At 42.4% G+C, this 18,454-nt stretch overlaps 1 protein-coding gene and 1 long non-coding RNA gene across 2 annotated transcripts; one reads left to right on the top strand and one right to left on the bottom strand.

Moving 5' to 3' along the window:
* Nucleotides 1-441: 441 nt before the first annotated feature.
* On the top strand, nt 442-12,507 carry LOC309366317 (uncharacterized protein; the record flags this gene model as incomplete). The annotated part of the gene is made up of 7 exons (XM_081904769.1): nt 442-498; nt 4,928-5,134; nt 5,913-6,167; nt 8,960-9,049; nt 9,685-9,762; nt 10,220-10,315; nt 12,337-12,507. Coding segments are annotated over 7 exons (936 nt in total), but the record flags the coding sequence as incomplete, so codon positions are not given.
* Nucleotides 12,508-14,905: 2,398 nt separating this feature from the next.
* LOC309367310 lies at nt 14,906-16,706 on the bottom strand. The gene is made up of 2 exons (XR_014167020.1): nt 16,623-16,706; nt 14,906-15,387 (listed from the first exon to the last, which is right to left on the bottom strand). It is a non-coding gene; the product is annotated as an uncharacterized lncRNA (long non-coding RNA).
* Nucleotides 16,707-18,454: the final 1,748 nt, after the last annotated feature.

The raw sequence follows: 18,454 nt of genomic DNA, 5'->3' as shown, positions 1-18,454 counted from the left end.
TGAAAAATGGTAATACCCTTTCAGATCTGTTACAGGACGGGGCTGAGGAAGCTATTGATGTGAAGACAGATGTGAAGACAGCATTTGCAGGTTAGAACATCTCTTCTGCTCCTTTGCCTTTGCTTATATAGTATTAATGTTTAGGCCACTGATGCCATGATGTAACAGAGGAACAGGATGGTGTAACTCTGCCTTGCTTGGTTCATTTTCTCTTTGACTATATTTTCAGTACATTTTTTCCCCCTGCACATCGCTATTTGGGCCAGAGTGGGCCCCCAACATTTCTGTAGCTACTTCTCTTCAAGATGCACTTAAAACTGTCTTCTAGGGAAGCTCAGCTATCCTAGTGTGCTTATTAACTCCACACTGTGCAATTTTGGGGCTTGTGCCAGCATTCCTCGCTTTTTGCTATCCTAATTCTTCCCGTTTTAATTTCTTTGCAGACCAAGATCTGAAGGAGTTCCTGGTGCAGAGTTCCCTGGTTGTTGTTGTAAAAATGTTAATGTCTAATAACTAGGTGTTTGTAAATAAATCATCATAGTAGTAGAATAGCACTAGAATTAATATTTAAAGCTCAGTGATTTTTTTTTTTAATATAATGGCTAATAAAGTTGTTGAAATAAAGTGTGCTTGTTTGCATGATGGTGGTGGCACTGGACGAGGCAAGCTCCTTTTGGACTGCTTTTTTGTTTTTGCTAACTGAGAGAAGTAGCTTTTATCTCTTACACGCTCTGACAAAAGTGGGATATGAGGTAGCTGCACCCGCCCTGTCCTGATTCTTTCTTTGTCATTAAAGCGGGGGGGGGGGAGGCCAAATGGGGCTTCAAATTTGATATTCTATGGGTGTTTGTTTGAGGGCGAGGGGCGAACCAGACCAGGACATGAAAGGGTGAGAGACGTTATAGCTACCTCCTTGCACTTTTGGCAGCTGCCCAACGCCACTCATTTCCCCCACACATCACATCAGCGGGAGTGTCGCGTTGAGCTTGTGGGACCCTGTCCCCCTCTTGCATATCTCTTTCTTAAAATCATGTGTTAAAATCATGTGTCAATGGTATTGGATGGCTGACGCTTTTGCTCGTGGTTCCTTATCCTTCTGCTCTGCCATCTGATGCACTAAGCTCTCACCCTCTGCTTGCAGATTCCATTGTCTGCTTCAAGGTATGGCTCTCCTGATGTACATTTGGGTGACATTCTGGCCTTTATGGAAAGAAAGCTCAGTGGGCAGAGCACAGGCAGAAGGTCCTTGGTCTAGTCCCCAGAAGCCCCACGCTGGGCTTGGAAATAACCCTACTGGAAGCTCCGGAGAGTTGCTGTCAGTCAGTGATATTGAACTAGATCGGCGGTTCTCAACCTGTGTGTCTCCAGATGTTGTTGGACTACAACTCCCTCACCCCGAGCTCTGGCCTTGCTAGCTAGGGGTGATGGGAGTTGTAGTTCAACAACATCTGGGGACCCACAGGTTGAGAAAGGCTGAACTAGATGGACCTAAGAGCCCGACTCTGCTTCCTGCCCTGAAGCCATCTTTGGGATTCACAGCCCTGAAGGAGTTGCAAGGGTGTGCCTTATTTCTGCTCCTCATGCTGCATGGCTCCCTCTAGCTTGCTTGTGCTCTTCTGTAGCTTCTACAGCAGGGAGCCTTTGCTACACACGGAGGCTCCTTGCACTGTTGAGAACCCCAGGAGATCGGGGTTGTCGATCACAGCCCTCATTTTGTGCTTCCATGACTGTAACACGTCTGCGGGGGACCTCGGGCCTGAGAGTCAAATGTAGCCCTTCCAGCCTTTATCTGATGCTTGGAACTTGCTCACTGCTTCACAACCTAGCTTTTCTGTTTGAATGGAATGTGCCTCTGATTATGCCTCTTGCTTGTCTGGATGTGTGTGTGTGTGCAGAAATGACACTACTGCACAAAGGTAAAATAGCCATCAGCTGCTCCACACACTTTTCCACCTGCCCTCAGAATGTTGCCCAGAAGGGAATGTCGCCCTCAGGCTGAAAAATGTTCCCTACCCCTGCTGTAATGTCTGAAGGCTCACATCAGTCTTGGTTGCAGTCTCTCCCTAATACCTGCTAGCTAAATAACTTTTCACAGTGTTTAGTTACAGCACTTGGCACTGATCATCTGTGTTTGTCTCAGCATTAATAAGGAAGCCCCCTACCCACCTCCTGCTTCCATAGATCTCTAAGCTGGTATAGCAACATACTTTCTTTCCCAGCTGGTCTGATGATACAGATCATGGGCCTGCCAATTGGTTCCATGCACACTGGAACACGGCTTGCTTGCCGGATGGCTTGTTTCTCTGCACTGGGAAGCAAAGGGGAACTGTTTGCCCTGATGAAGGATAAGCATCCTGTAGCTCAGTGTCTACCCATTGCAGGGCTTCTCCCTCGCCTTGTGTAAGGGGAAACAAACTGTGCTTGGCTGGCTCAACAGCTGGTTTGCTTGCTTCCAGGTTTCTCATCATGGTGATTTCTGTTGCCGCTGTGAGATGACTGTATGTTCTGGTTAGGTCCTGAACAACAGCTCACCTTAAGCTTGTAGTTACTGGTTCCTTTGAGTCTCTTTTTGTTCTGTCAGCAGGCATGCTTAGGCACCCTGTCTGCCTGGTCTCCTGCCTTGCTGGTGAGGATGGTGGTGGAGGAGGAATTAGGCTACACCTGCTATATCATAGTTGTGGGCCTGACGGTATTTCCTTCCTTTGTAACCAGCGTAGGTTTCTGAAACGGCTGTGTCTTGTGGTTGAACCCATCTCTTCACGGGTGCCATTTTGGAGCATCTCATTTGGTTTTTCCCAACTCAAACTTGAGTTTAATTCATAAACGGATTACTTCAACCAGCTCCAAAGTTGCTTGAGTGCCACTCCTTGATCAAACACTTCCTCTTATCCTGGCAAAATCTGATGTCATAACACAGGGATGGCTGTGTTGCTCCCATCATTGCCAAAAGATTTTGCATGTCTCTGCCCAACCCTGTTCCTCTCTCAGCTATATCTCATAATAATCAATCAAAATATTTATTACTGTCAACCAACCATTAATGAAAATATAATAATCCAGAGAGGGACCATCAAAGATCTTGCATTGCTATCAGTTGTGTGAATGCCGTTAGAAGTGTAAATCACTTTGTACTGAACAGAGCTGCTGAAGAACCAGATTTTTCATGAAGTGAAAACACTTTAAACACTTAAAGAGGTACTCAGAAAAATAACCCGCAAATCCCTTTTTATGTATTTTGTGTGTTTAAACTAAGTGTTCTGTTATGTCAGCCCATTTGGCTTGAATTGCTGTGGGCAAACAGTCCATTTTCTTTAGAAGATGTTGGCTAGAGACAGATTCCTTTGACTCGCACTAGAGTCTGCTTACCTAGTGTGAAGTGTTTCACCATGCCACTGTCTCTGGCTATAGAGATAATAAATGTTTCATAGGAGCCAGCAATTGGAGACGAACTAGGAAAATCTGTTGCGTTTGTTTCTTGCAACAGAATCCACTAGATGGTGCCATAACAGACACATTGCTGGAAGTTCCATTCATTGTTTGTGTATCACACAATTACACATCCCATATGTGTATATATGTGTTTGTGTGTAGAGTTTGCATAAATATGTAATTTGCATAAATTAAAGATATTTAATGATCTGATCCAGTCCTCAGTGAAGATAGTTGAAGGGCTGTTGCTTTGGATATGCTTGCCATTTTTTGTCTTGTCACATGTCTGGAGATTTCCTGAGTGTTTACCTTATTTATAGAGATTAAGACCACCTAAATACTGCTTGTAGTTACCAAATATCCTAGATTTTTTCTATAGCCCACCCATTCCCAAGAACTATGAGTGGATAAAAAGAAGAAATGTAACATGCTGAAGTTATCACTCTGCTTTTTGAACAAGGCTTATGTATTGTTAAGACAGAGGTCTTAACTCAGTCTCAGGAAGACAAAATGAGGCATAAGTTATGGGTCCAAGGTGTACAGAGCTTTATAGGAGGAGAAACAAATGAATGCTCCTGAAATATGTTGTTCTACCTTTGTCTTTATCATCTGGATGTTTTAGGCAGTCATCAAGAATGGCACCACATATGGCCCAATAGACTATTAAGTCTACCATAGTTGATAAGCCTATTGATAGCAGGTGTTTCTTATGAATTTCCAAGCACATTTGTCATCAGAGGCAAAAGTAACTTAGAAGTTACTTTTTCAACTCTTTTTGATCCACTCGGTCCTGTAAGGCTAATAAAGGTTCAAGAGGCTTGTGAAGAAGCTGAACTTTGTTGCAAAGTCCATAGCTCTTGTACAGTTTGATTGCCGGAAGTATCAAAACATTTAAGACGAAACTTTGACAAATTTGGTAGATCGGTTTTAAGATTAGGTGTCTTCTTGGGGACCTGTCTGTATCTGGGAAGTTCCCTTGAGCTCATCCATGTCACTGCAACCCAACCCCCCACATATTGTGGATGGAAACATCCAAACTTATGTTTCCATTTATGCATTGTGTGAATGATGGGGAGGGATAGAGCACATGGGAAGGGTAGGCTAAACAAGCCTTGAGATGGGGCAGATAGTCCAAGTTTCTGGATAGGCTCATCTCTGCATGGCATTTCTCTGTCCAACAAAATAAGAGTTTACCAATAGCTACTGATGAAAGTGAATGTCTGTGTGTGTCCCCCTGCCTCCAGTGGTCCTATTGTTCTGGCAGGCAACAGCATCTTCTAAGTTGTCCAACCTTTTTGTCATCAGATAGTGACTCCATTCATTTCCCACAGCCAATGACTGGCTGACTTAGCAACACACCTGATAAGCCTGTGCTTGACTGGATGCCTGGCAAACTTGAAGTCATCTGTTCTAGCTTGTGTCCAATTAGCAGGCATCCTTTTTGAGTGCCTGAACTCTGTACTGAATTAAACTCTTGTGCTTTTGCTCTTCCATGCAGGACTCTGTTAAATGGCTTCCCAAGTCTCCTAAGCTACATGGCAGTCATAACTGGAATTCCCAGGGTTCTCGCTGGGGCTCTTTGAAGGGAAAGGAGAATGTCCAAGGGTGCAGTCTGTACAAATTCAACTCGTCCAACGAAAAATGGAAGGAAGGGCGGATCAGCCCCGAACAAGAAGCTGAGGAGCTGGAGGATCCTGATGAGGATGTAAGTGCCAATCCAGCAAAAGATATGCTGCACCCTTCTGCAGCCATATTCAGGCTTGAGGAAGTCAAAGAAAAGAACCAAGGAGAGAGAAAAGAAATTATGCTGGCTAATGTTGTAGATTCTGAATGTTATTAGGAAGTAATAACATTCACAGATTTTCTAGCAGTGTGATAGCCCTTGAACTCATTGAAATCAGTCCAATACTCATTTACATGATTGCTGCATATCAGAAGTAGCTGAAAAAATAATGAAAAGTTTGAAGGGCAAAAGAACAAGAGATTCTGGAACAGGAAATAGAGGTTTTGGTGTGTGAGAGAAACTGGGTGGTATTCATCTAAATTTTACACATTGAAATTAATGGACCTAAATTATGTTCATAATTTCAATGGGTCTATGCTGAGTAAAATTCACTAGTTTATTTTGACATATATCAACTATCCCTAGTGCCTGTCCAGAACAGACAATTTTGTTCTTCAGATTTTCACAGCATGAACTGTACAATGCCAATCCTCACTGTTGACTGATAATCTTGGGATTTTCACAGCAATGTAAATTTGCACATAGACATCTGAGTTGCTGTCAGAAACTGTTGACTTCAGAGCTTGAGCTGAGATTCTCTGGATTTGTGGAAAACATATAATCCTGGCTGTACCTTCAGAAGTGAGAGTGAAGCTACACAAGCAGCTCTGTCTGCCTTTCGTGCCTTTTCACATTTACTGTGGTCTGGTTCACACATAAAGCTAAGCCGTGGTTTGTTTGTTTGGTTAAATTTGCACAGGAGCCTATATCCAAATTCTCTGGGAGTCTCTTTGACTCTGGAGACAACCTTCGAGATCAAAGAAATGCTAGAGTCACTTTTCAACAGGAAAGGCAAAAAGTGGCAACCAAGTCAAAACCCTTCCCAGTGGCCAACAGCAAACCACAGGTTCCAGTTGCAGCTGCAAACAGCTTCCCGACAGATGGCAACAGGTTTTCAAAGGAAAGCAAGGAGCAGATCCCAGGAGCTGTAGATACAACACAGTCACCCTTGAAGGTAACCCATGAGCAAGAAGAAGCATTTGCCTCTTGGTTCTGCTTTCTAGAATGGAATGCTAATAAATGGAACAGTCTGTATTCATTAGCTCCCGCTCTGGCGGGAAGGTAAACGGCGTTTCCGTGCGCTGCTCTGGTTCACCAGAAGGGGCTTAGTCATGCTAGCCACATGAAACTGTATGCCGTCTCCCTCGGCCAATAAAGTGAGATGAGCGCTGCAACCCCAGAGTCGTCCGTAACTGGACCTAATGGTCAGGGGTCCCTTTACCTTTACCTTCCTAGGTCCCTAAAGTAGGCCCACACTCTCAGTTACTTTTATACAAGGCAATGTGTGTGAGGGAAAGGCACTCTTTCTAAGTGGAGGTAAAGAAGAAGAAGGCTGAGAACCCAAAGTTGGTGAATAACTCTGGATAAGCTTAGATGCTGTTGGAGAAGTTTCCTGATGCATGTGTTTTCGAACTGGCTTAAAATTTATCAGTGGCTTGATCTGAACAAATTGGAAGATGAAACTGTTCAGGGCACAGAGAGATGGCATGCTTATCTTTCTTATGTCTGGGAGGACTTTTCTACTTCTGTTCTTGCACCTGGTAAAGACCCATCATTGCTTCTTGAATTAGTAGTTGCAAATCTTAGATTATGAAGCTCAGATCATATTTTGCCCCAGGGATTCCTTGTTGTACTCACCATACTACATATTACCATAGGCAAACCTTGATTGAACACCCCATCTTCAGAGCTTACTATTCTAGAGTGATTGTTCTGAGGTAGCACCTTTCTGCATGGGTCCCATGTATAGGACCTTTCTTGCAAAGGCCACACGTTTAAGCATCCCATATTCTTAATTTTTTTTGTAGGGAGCTTGCCATTCTGCAGCATAGTAATGTTCTCGAGCCTAGTTTGCACACCATAGTAAGCTTAGCAACTCACCCAAACCTGGGAACATGGTTAAGGTCTCTCCTTCTCAATCACAGCCTGTAACCACAGGACAAACCCAAACTGTGGTTAAAGAGAAGAGACCTTAAGCTCACCCCTGGGTTCGAACAATATATTAAGCGAATCTTAGCTTGGCGAAGGAGGAGTAAGATGGCCGCAATCTCCTCCTTGGGAGTCAGCACATTACTGTGTTCACGCTAAGCCCTGGTTTGGCTTAGCACGATGTGTGAACACAGCCTACAGTATATATGACATTTGTTACAATGAAAGTGAGGTGGATCAATCTCTGACTTTAGAGTTGTCAAACTCAATCCACTTGCACTTTTGATTAATCTCTTGGAAGTTATAAATTAATAAATACTGCTTTGGCAGGAGAGGTACGAAATAAATTTGATACATAAAATGAACAACAGAAAGTTGATAAAAAAATATAATAAACACAAACCTTCCTCCAGTGTTGCAAAATGCAGGGAAATAAAGATGTGAAGTGAGGGGCTGGTAGTTTAAGAGCCTGGCTTTCCAGAGTACTAAAATGAACAGACAACTTCACAGATAGAAGAAGCCTTTGCCCACTTCAAGACAGTTGCCTTAAGTGTTGGTGGAGGAGGGCAGAGCTACTGTGCTCATCCCACCCCTATGTCTTTATTCCCCTGTATTTGTAATGCCTGGAGAGATCTTCCATTGATTTCTGATGTTGTTTTGTTTCCTCCTGAGTGTTCGCAGTGCTTCCCAGTGGATGGGCATCATTCTCAGAAGAAAAAACCCAGATGTGTTGTGGGAGTGTTGGGACAGCTTTGGGCATGCAGACCTTACTAGCTTATTTTAAACTGCATCCTATAGCCACATCCCTTGAAGCAAGCCCCACTGGGACTTATTTGGAGTAGATCTGTAGAGGATTGTGTTGTTGACTAAATTAAGGAGAAATATTCATGGATTAACGTCCCAGAAATTGTGACTTATCTTATGCTTTCACTAATTACATTTTCTAAACAGACAAGATAGATGTAAACTATTAAAAATAATTGTTAGAGACGTGAGTGCTAGAAATTTGTGCTTTAAACTTATACAAAGGAATAATTTGACAGCTTCTTGGTCAAACAATGCATTTTTTAAAATTGAAGCTGGCTTTGATCATTAAAAGGATTTTTTTTTTTTACATTAGGTAAAGGGACCCCTGTGTAAATATTGTGTTTTGAGCACCGAATGGTATACTACTTTGTACTGCCTAATGGCATAATTCATTTTAACTTATTGTTAAATTAAGAGGCTAACTAATAATATGGGGTTGGATCCAGACTGCCCTTCTTGATGCAGAACCATTGAAATCCATAGCCCTGATGACTAATTCTGAATCCAGACTGCCATCATATACTGCCTACATTCATTATGCCATCCCAAAATTAAGCTGTCACATTGCAATTTGTGTTGACAGTTGATACAGGTTCCATTGCATTGCATCCCAGATCACAAGATGGAGGAAACTGGAGGGAGAACAGGTGGGAGGGTCAATGCTGGAGGGTTTGGGTGAATCTGCTGGGGTTGTCTCCAATTCCTTCACACTTCCTCAATAACTTCCGTCTTTCAGGAGTCATAAACAAATATATCTTAGAATTTATTTAATGGGGCTGCCATTTATGTTGTATAAGTATTCTTCTGGTTCTGTGCCGCCATGTTTAAAAAGGTAATTACTGCAGCACAGGCACTGCTGAGATCTCTGTTCATTTTGAACGAAACAGCATTTTCCATGTGTGTGTGTGTCGTGCATGAGTTTCATTACTTGTTGCTTGTCTAATAAGAATGAATAAGTGTTGTGTTTGCTTGTTAACTGCCTATTCAATATGAACTGCAATTCTCTTCCAGATAACGATTACTGTGTGCAGTCAAATGGGGAGTCTTGGTATTAGCATTGCTGGTGGAAAGGGCTCATCTTCATGTAAAGAAAATGATGAGGTGCATTTCATTACTCACACATTTTCCAACTACTAATTCTTTGTTGTGAGAGACCAGAACAGTCGTCCTCCTGTCTTGCCATTGTCTCGTTGGAAGTCATTACATGGCAGCCTGTCTTAATAAGAAAAGCAGAAAGATTAGCTTATGCTGAACCTCAGAATAATCACATGAATTTCAACTTCTTGAGGGATGACTAAAATAATATTTGTTTGTTTGTTTGTATACAAAGCCCATATGTTGGAAATGCCATTACCAGTATCATTTCCCACCTTGATTCAAGGTGACTCTACTTGCTTCTATGCTAATGCAAGTATCCCACCTGTTCATTTCACAATTGCTCCTTGCTCTTGGGGCAGTGTCTCCGTGTCATCATGCCACAAAAACATTTCTGTTCCTGGTCTCAAATCTCTTCCCAACCCAGCACACCTGATATCTGGCCCTCTTCTCTCCCAAGTGAATTTTTGGTTTGATCTTACTAGCCCGGGAAGGCTGGCTTCAATTTTTGTTGTTGTGGCCACCAAAATAACTGGTGTCCGTATAATTTTTAAGGCAGTTTCTTTTTTCTCCCTGTGCGCTTAGTAATGCATAGCTAGCAAAATAAACTCCCAGGTCTGAAATGTCTTGTTTCTCCCCAGGGAATCTTAATAGCACATGTGTCCAAAGATGGCCCACTTGACTTGGCTGGGGTGCAATCCGAAGACAAAGTTGCGGAGGTATAGAGTCTTTGCTTTCATATTTCACTTTATGAAATGCTCTCCTGGACTGCAAGGTAGGTTAGGTGGGTTATTAAAGGTCACTTAATACTGAATTGGCGTTTCCGTGTGCTGCGCTGGTGCTGGCTCACCAGAGCAGTTTCGTCACGCTGGACCCGGGACCCGGAAGTGTCTCCGGACAGCGCTGGCCCTCGGTCTCTTAAGTGAGATGGGCGCACAACCCTAGAGTCGGACACGACTGGCCCATACGGGCAGGGGTACCTTTACCTTTAACACTGAATTAAGCTCATTAGTTGTGGCCTACCCTCTTTCAGCAGTGTATTTTAGCAGATGGCTAAAGAGGCTAGAGAGGTGCTTTTTTCACTTGCTGAATAAACATTATGGTTCCAGGTTTCTTCACCTGTTTTAATAATGCCTGAAAAGCGAATTGGCTATTTTTCTTCTTTTTCTTTTTAAGGATGCCCTTATATCAGAACCCAGCACACCTGATTCTGGCCCTTTTGAGATGCCATCCAAAAGTGGACCATTCCAGACAGTAAATCATGTTATAACAGTAAGTAATGATGGAGGAAGATATTTATGCATTAATAGTGTCTGAAGTGGTGTTACTATTATGTTTTGGTAAAATATAGCTTAATCTCCCCTCCCCCGAAAAAAAAATCCCTTTTTATTTATACCCACCTACCCCTGAATGGCAAGTTATCTGTCTGGTTCTTGTACTGAATTAAAAACAACCCACCAGATGTCAGTGTTAGCCTGGGCTCTTGTCAGAAGGTTTCAAATGCATCATCGACTTTGGAGAATGAATACTATTTACCAATAGTTAGAATTAGTTAACATTCTGCTTCTTCTCCCACCCCCGCAAAAAACCATAGGAACAAATTTAAAGTAAAACAGTTGACTAGATAGTAGTGTGGAAAATCCTTCAGGCACACAGCTCTTCTCCAGAAAAAAATGGAAATATGCCCTGTTGCAATAGCATTAAAATACTTGCTTCAGCACTTAATAGTTTAGCAAAACAGCTCAAATCTTCTCTAACTTTAATTCTGATTTATATTAGTAGGTTAGCAAATATTAATGCAGTTGTATCTTGGATCCTGAATGCCTTGCGAGTCAAATGTTTTGGCTCTCAAATGCTGCAAACCCAGAAGTGCGTGTTCTGGTTTGCGAACGTTCTTTGGAACCCAAACATCTGACAGAGCTTCCGTGGCTTCTGATTGGCTGCAGGAACTTCCTGCAGCCAATCAGAAGCCACACCTTGGTTTCTGAATGTTTTGGAAGACAAATGTACTTCCAGAATGGATTCCATACAACTTCCAAAGTATGACTGTATACCCTAATGCCTAAACCATTCTAATAAAAAATGCAGTAACTGTTGAAAATTATTGGTTCTTTACATTTAGAGAGACAGTATTAAATATCAGTAGATATTAATCCAATGTCCCTCTGGTTACTGAGAAAACCACAAGAGAGAAAGAGATAGAGGATGGATGTTGTAGGCAGTTTCTGCAAATAATACAGATCCTGAAAGGGATCGCTGTGGCGCTGTGGTCTAATCCGCCGAGCCTCTTGGACTTGCTGATCTTAATGTTGAGAGTTTGAATCCACATGACGGGGTGAGCTCCTGCGAACCTAGCAGTTCAAAAGCATATCAGCAAGAGTAGATAAATAGGTACTGCTGCAGTGGGAAGGTAAACAGCGTTTCCATGCGCTTTGGCACTTGTCACAGTGTTCTGTATGCCAGAAGTGGTTTAGTCATGCTGGCTGCATGACCCGGAAATCACCACTGAAGGTGTCTTGTAACTTTCTAGTAGTAGTAGCAGTAGTAGTAGTAACAATAACAATAACAATAACAATTTCATTATTTATATGTTGCCTATCTGACTGGGTTGCCTCAGCTACTCTAGCCAGCTTCCAGCAAAATATAAAAACACAATAAAACATCAAACATTAAAATCTTCCCTATACAGGTTTGCTTTCAGGTGTCTTCTAAAAATCATATAGTTGTTTATTTCCTTGACATCTGATGGGAGGGCATTCCACAGGATGAAGGCCATCTTCTTGGTTCCCTGTAACTTCGCTTCTTGTGCTGAGGGAACCACCAGAAGGCCCTCGGAGCTGGACCTGTGTTTGGGCTGAACAATGGGGGTGGGCCGAGGCCATTTAGGACTTTAAAGGTCAGCACTAACACTTTGAATTGTGCTCGAAAGCGTACATTCTAAAAAATAGAATGAAAAAACCCAGCGATATAAAACCATCCATCAAAACCCCATATATAATCTGAGCACAGACCCTGTCTGGTCCTACCCCAGCCATATTTCCACTGTAGGTGGGCCTCTCCTTCCAATCTGAGGAAGAAGGATATGAGAATAGACTATTCCTAAGCTATCCAACATTTGGGGAACAGTTAAGCATTCAGAGAATATCTGGAAAATGCATGACATTAAAATTTGCAAGGGAGATCTGTGTCAGAGGAGAGTTCTTGGCAGCAAATGAATGTTAGCTTCTAGATTCTCTTGTGCAATTCACTTCTCTTCCCTACTCCCTTCCCTGCATTCTTTTACTGTATCCAAGATACCTCGAATCATCCTAACACGCCCTTCCACTTCAGACGAGGACACGGACCAGTTAGCGCAAGACCCTGATGACTTTGAGCCCGAGGAGACGGACAATTCAGAAGGCCACCTCTATTCAGACTGTTTAAACAATGCTTTTTACCCCCCTTAATAAATTATTCTTTTTAGAAAAAAAGTTTTTCTGTTGCATTGAATATGGTTTGTGAACTGCTCAGATTTATTCATATTTTTAAATGGTAGAGCTAGGTAGAATGAGATAGCCTAGGGAGCCTGCTGGCAGTAGATTCAGAGGTTTGATGAGCTAGATTACATTTGCAGGCCAGATGTTCTCCATCTCTGATTTAAGCCAATACAACAAAATTGAATTTTCAGCAGCCCAAAATCTACTGGTATGCTCAATTAATATGCCTTGAATTGTGCTTGGACTGGGATTTATAAAAACTGATATACTGAGTGAATTGTAGTGTACATAGAATTGTAGGGTTGGAAGGGATCCTGAGGATCATCTAATCCAGGCATAGGCAAACTTGGCCTTCCAGATGTTTTGGGACTACAACTCCCAGCATCCCTGACCATTGGTCCTGTTAGCTAGGGATGATGAGAGTTGTAGTCCCAAAAATCTGGAGGGCAGAGTTTGCCTATGCCTGATCTAATCCAACCCCCTGCAATGAGGAATCTCAACTAAAGCATCCATGACTGATGGTCATCCAACCTCTGCTTAAAAACCTCCAAGGAAGACGAGTCTACCATCTCTTGTGGGAATCTTTTCCATTGTTGAACAGCTCTCACCATCAGAAAGTTCTTCCTGGTGTTTAGTTGGAATCTCTTTTCTTTTAACTTGAATCCATTGGTTTGGGTCCTACCTTCCAGAGCAAGAGAAAACAAGCATGCACCATCTTCCATGGGAGCCAGTGTGGTGTAGTGGTTAAGAGCAGTAGTCTAGTAATCTGGCGAACCGGGTTCGCGTCTCTGCTCCTCCACATGCAGCTGCTGGGTGACCTTGGGCTAGTCACACTTCTCTGAAGTCTCTCAGCCTCTCTCACCTCACAGAATGTTTGTTATGGGGGACAAAGGGAAAAGGAGATTGTTAGCCGCTTTGAGACTCCTTCGGGTAGTGATAAAGCGGGATATCAGATCCAAACTCTTCTTCCCTTCTTCTTCTTCTTCTTCCATCTAACAGCCCTTGAGATACTTGAAGATGGCTCACATATTACCTCTCACTCTCCTCTTCTCCAGGCTAAACATACACAACTTTGCTTCAAAATTCAGCTTCAAGTGCATTTTAAAATGAGCTATGCTGTCATACAAAAACTTATTTCAAAGATGATTGGGAAATAATTGAAGGAAAGGCCAACAGATTTGTCTTTCAGTCATTTTATCCAAACTCTCATTGATTTTCATGTTATCTTTTATGGTGAGTTTTTTATCTTACCAAAATGTTGGCCTAATCAAAAATATATATAGGTGGCCATATTTTCACATTGTTTATGCAGGATTCTAGTAGAGGAAAGATAACTGAGAATCCAGAAGACAGAGCCCCCGACATTCTTAAGAAGATTTACTTACACAACAATCTCTCTTCATTTTCTCCGAACCAAAGGGAGATGTTCAGAGAGCTTCACAAAACACAAAAATTAAATTAGCCAATTTCACCACTAAAATGACTAGATTTTAGTCCAACATAATTCAATACTGAAAGCTGCATTTTAAAAAAACCATAGCCCAGCCCCCAGAGTCAAGACATTAGCAATGAAATTGCACAGCAACAGAATTAAAGGCTCATTTCCAAGGAAAATGGTCTTCAAACTCTGGTGGAACTGAGATAAAGAGAAAAGTGATCTAGACTCTGAGGACAGGGAGTTCCACATATGCGACGCTATCCCAATAAAAGTGTCAGAAGACAATGGTACACGCAGGAGAGGCTCCATCAGATAAATGGGTGGATTCACATAGGTCTTTCAAGCCCTCATGGCCATCATACCTGGCTGGAGGCTCCTTCTCATCAACCCTCTATCTTGATAACACAGGGTTAAAAACTGGGATTGTCCCCTGTTGAAAATTTATGATTTCTGGAATATCATGAGCAGTCCTTGCTCCTCGCAAGTAAGTTTGAGACACTTAAGACTGCCTGCTGTAAGGTGCTTTAGAGAATAAACTATTTTCTTTTTTATGCTAGCTGTTTCCCCCCTCAGTTCTTTTCCTCTATCCCTAATCTTAAAAACAAAGTCCATAATTTGGAAGCTGGGATTCTTAACTGTATTCTTTTGATGATGAACAGAACATCTCTACATCCTGCACTATAACAAACTTGATTGTTCTAAAGCCTCTTCTCAAAACAGGGCTGATGCAGGCATTAGGTGAAGCCAGGGCCGGATTTAGGTTTGACGAGGCCCTAAGCTACTGAAGGTAATAGGGCCCTTTATATGTCCAGCTGTAATTTGTCAACAACAAATTGTCACTGTTTTTTGTGTTGAATATATGCTATATGGTAATTTATGGATCTAATAGGTATCTAAAGCCATTTGCACATAACAAATAGGAGCCTACACAACACAAAACACTGTTGCTGCATGTAGGTTTTATTTTATTTGTTTTTTATCTTATATTTTGGAAATGTACATCCAGTTTTTTTCCCTTTAATTTTTTTGGGGGCCCCCCAAGAGAGTGGGGCCCTAAGCTATAGCTTGTTTAGCTTGTACATAAAATCCGGCGCTGGCCTTGTAGCTGCACAACCATCCATAAAAGAAGCTGAGCCATCTATCCATCAGTCCTCTGAGATGGTGGACACTCTGCTTTTAGCTCCACTGTTTTTCTCATTTTGACCTTGTCAGCTACTCCAACTGAGAACACCCCGGGCGTCCACAGCTAATTATTTCTGAATTCCTCTGTTTGGCCTTCATATTTCTACAAGCATAGTCAGACATCTTCCTTCGCATACTCTTCTGCCTTCTATCCCCAAGGCAGTTACAGATGCATGCATATTCCATACTTCAAGCCTGTTGTCGATCAAAAAGGGCTTGGCATAAAGCCGTGGTCAAGTGGTTCCTCTCTGAAAAACATATTGTGGATGTTTAGCACTCAAGGTTCCTGTGTTTCTGCTCCTTAGAGGCAGACGTAGTATTAGTTAGTATAAGGCATGTGACACTATTTCCCCCCACCCATTTCCCATGGCTGGTTATCTCGCCCTCCTCCGTCATATTTACAAAGCAAGCAGTATTGTCTGCAGAGCGATGGCAGCAGGTGCTGCTGTCAGAATGTGGCCTGTGATCACTCACAAGATTAGCTTCCCCCTCGTCCTCCGATTCCACGCCAGCTGAAAGGGAAGAACTGTGACGATAACAGCAGGCTCTCCAAGTGCGTTTCATTTCCAGTGGGATACCTCTCTGCGCAGAGTTTAATTTCAGCCAAGGGGTCACCATGCCTCGGCTAAGAAACATGTTTTTGTGTCCAAACCATGTGATGTAACGAGAAATAAACAGGTCTTTGAGCACGTTCAGAGTGCATTCCCAAAACCACCCCTGGTGCTTTCAGGATCATGGAAGAGTGGTTCTTAGACACGTGATGTTTCTAGTCATTCTGAGCTATAGCATGTTCCACTTTAGAAAGTTACCACTGGCTATACTTAAAATGTTCACAAGAAAACCACAAACCGTCAACTTGCTATTGGGTTTCTGTGATGTTTGTAAGGGTAAGAACATCCACTCAGAGTTAAGGGTGGGGAAGAAATCAAACCACTATTTGCAGAGAAATGCAGCTGCCCTTCAAAATCCGCAAGCTCCAAATTTCACAGCGCTGTTCCCCCCCCCCCCCAGAAAATAATAATTATACAAACTTGTGGATATTCCAAAAAGATACACACAGAAATGGATATATTTAAAGTACCAAGAACAATATCTGTGAGTGTACCCATCTCAGGTGCTCAGTGGACACAGACACACACTTCCCAACCCAGCTTCCCATTCTTCAGTTAAAGCTTTGGAGAAGAGAACTTCATGAGATAACTTCTCCCACAGGGATTTTTCAGAGCAGTAAGTAGAGGCAGCCAAGGAGGTTGCACAGAAATCAAAGAAGTTTAATGGAAAGAAGGACACAGTAACTGTTCACAGGCACCTCACAAGAATAAGGTAAGCCCAACAAAATTCTTAAGTGCCCCAAGAAAGAGGAAAAATAAAAATAAAATGGAAGACTCTTTGGCAGGGGAAGAAAAGTTCAGAGCAATTGGAGGACAGGATTCAGCACAGCTTTAAGGGATTATTATTATTTGCTTTTTGTGACAGTACTCACTGGTACAGAGTATGCACAAACCTTTTTTCACAGCCCAGGACAGACATTTTGTGCCGGCACCACAGTCAAGTGGTCAATATATGAGTTGTTGTTGTTGTTGTTTAGTCGTTTAGTCGTGTCCGACTCTTCGTGACCCCATGGACCAGAGAACGCCAGGCACCTCTGTCCTCCACTGCCTCCCGCAGTTTGGTCAAACTCATGCTGGTAACCTCGAAAACACTATCCAAATTTATATGAGTACTGGCACCTCATTTTCCACTGAAAAATCTGCTCCTCTTCTTCTTCAGATGTATTAGGCACTTGTCACCTAAAAGGTCTCTAAGCTGCTGACTTTTTAAAAGATATACCTTTGCAAACTCATAGAAAACATGAACATGCTCATAGAGACACCCACAATCCAAATTCATGTCCAAAAACAAAACACTGCCAGGTTGGATTTTGCAAGAAATAGCAGGGAAGTGACCTACCCAAAAAGAAAAATGAATTATTTCAATGAAAGCATGTAGCTTACTGCACATTAATAATTTGAGGCATCATAATATCTGGAGTGAAGCTATGGGGGATTAAAAACAAAAACAAAACACACACACCATGATTTTTAAAAATTTCTTTTTGAATTGGCATCTAGTAGGCTCGAACGCACGTTTGGTTTAAATATGACACTGTTCACTTTTCACTGCCCTGTTAATAGCATTCATAAGTGTACAAAAATAGGGCATGAGAGACTCGCAGGCGCTTTTAGTGCGATGTGTGAAAACACCCTCAGACAAGTTGTTCCTGCTACTGGGCATGCTCTCCTGCTACTGGCTGCTAGCTGTTGCCCAAATGACTCTGAACCACTTCCAAGGCAGCCCTGCTTTCGTTGGTGTAGCAACCAAAGGGTGTGTTGTTGTTGTGAACCTAGGAATCCCGCTCTGTGCGCCAGGGAATGGTCCCCCTCCCAGCAGAGTTACTAATATTGGACTGCTGACTTTTATCAGCCATGAACTGCTGCCAGGTTATTCTTCTACAACTAACTAGACATCAGAGCCTGCATCCCATGCTATGCAAAAGGCTTTGCGTGTGTGTCTGTACATATTCAATAAAATACTACTAAACCAAATCTCAAATGTTTTATTATAGGTTGTCTCAAATACAAAGGGAGATGTTTTGTAATGATGAAGTGACCTTCAAAAGATTTGGGAATGGTTTTCTAAGATTTAAACTCCTGTTCTGAAGTGTAAAACACATTTTTAAAAATGTAATTAAATCTTGTTTTTTTTATTTATATAGCACCATTGATGTGCCACCGTGTTTTAAAGAATGACAAGTCCTTGCCTTGAGCTGCTTGCATTCATTACTAAGGAGGCCAAGAGTGGGAGGGAAGTGCTTTGGATATTAGGATAACGGAAGGAAGCATATTATTTTCATTTCAGTTAAATGGACCTCTGCTTGGGTTGCCTGCATCTTACAGCTTGCTAGCAATTCTGAAGCATTGCTTTTCTCAAGCATCTAAAAGCAGAGTTTAAAAGGTGGTACTTGAAATACAGACAAGGGATGCACGTGGCACTGTGGTCTAAACCACTGAGCCCCTTGGGCTTGCCGATCAGAAGGCCGGCAGTTTGAATCCACACGACGGGGTGAACTCCTGTTGCTCGGTACCAGCTCCTGCCAGTTTAGCAGTTTGAAAGCACACCAGTGCAAGTAGATAAATAGGTACCACTGCAGCGGGAAGGTAAACAGCGTTTCCATGCATTCTGGCTTCCGTCACGGTGTTCCGTTGCACCAGAAGCAGTTTAGTCATGTTGGCCACATGACACAGAAAGCTGTCTGTGGACAAACGCCGGCTCCCT

This window comes from Podarcis melisellensis, assembly GCF_964234715.1.
Source record: "Podarcis melisellensis genome assembly, chromosome: 3".
In the NCBI taxonomy this organism is placed as follows: Eukaryota; Metazoa; Chordata; class Lepidosauria; order Squamata; family Lacertidae; genus Podarcis; species Podarcis melisellensis.
The sequence above is the reverse complement of the archived record's forward strand: the minus strand, read 5'-3'. Positions and strand labels throughout refer to the sequence as shown.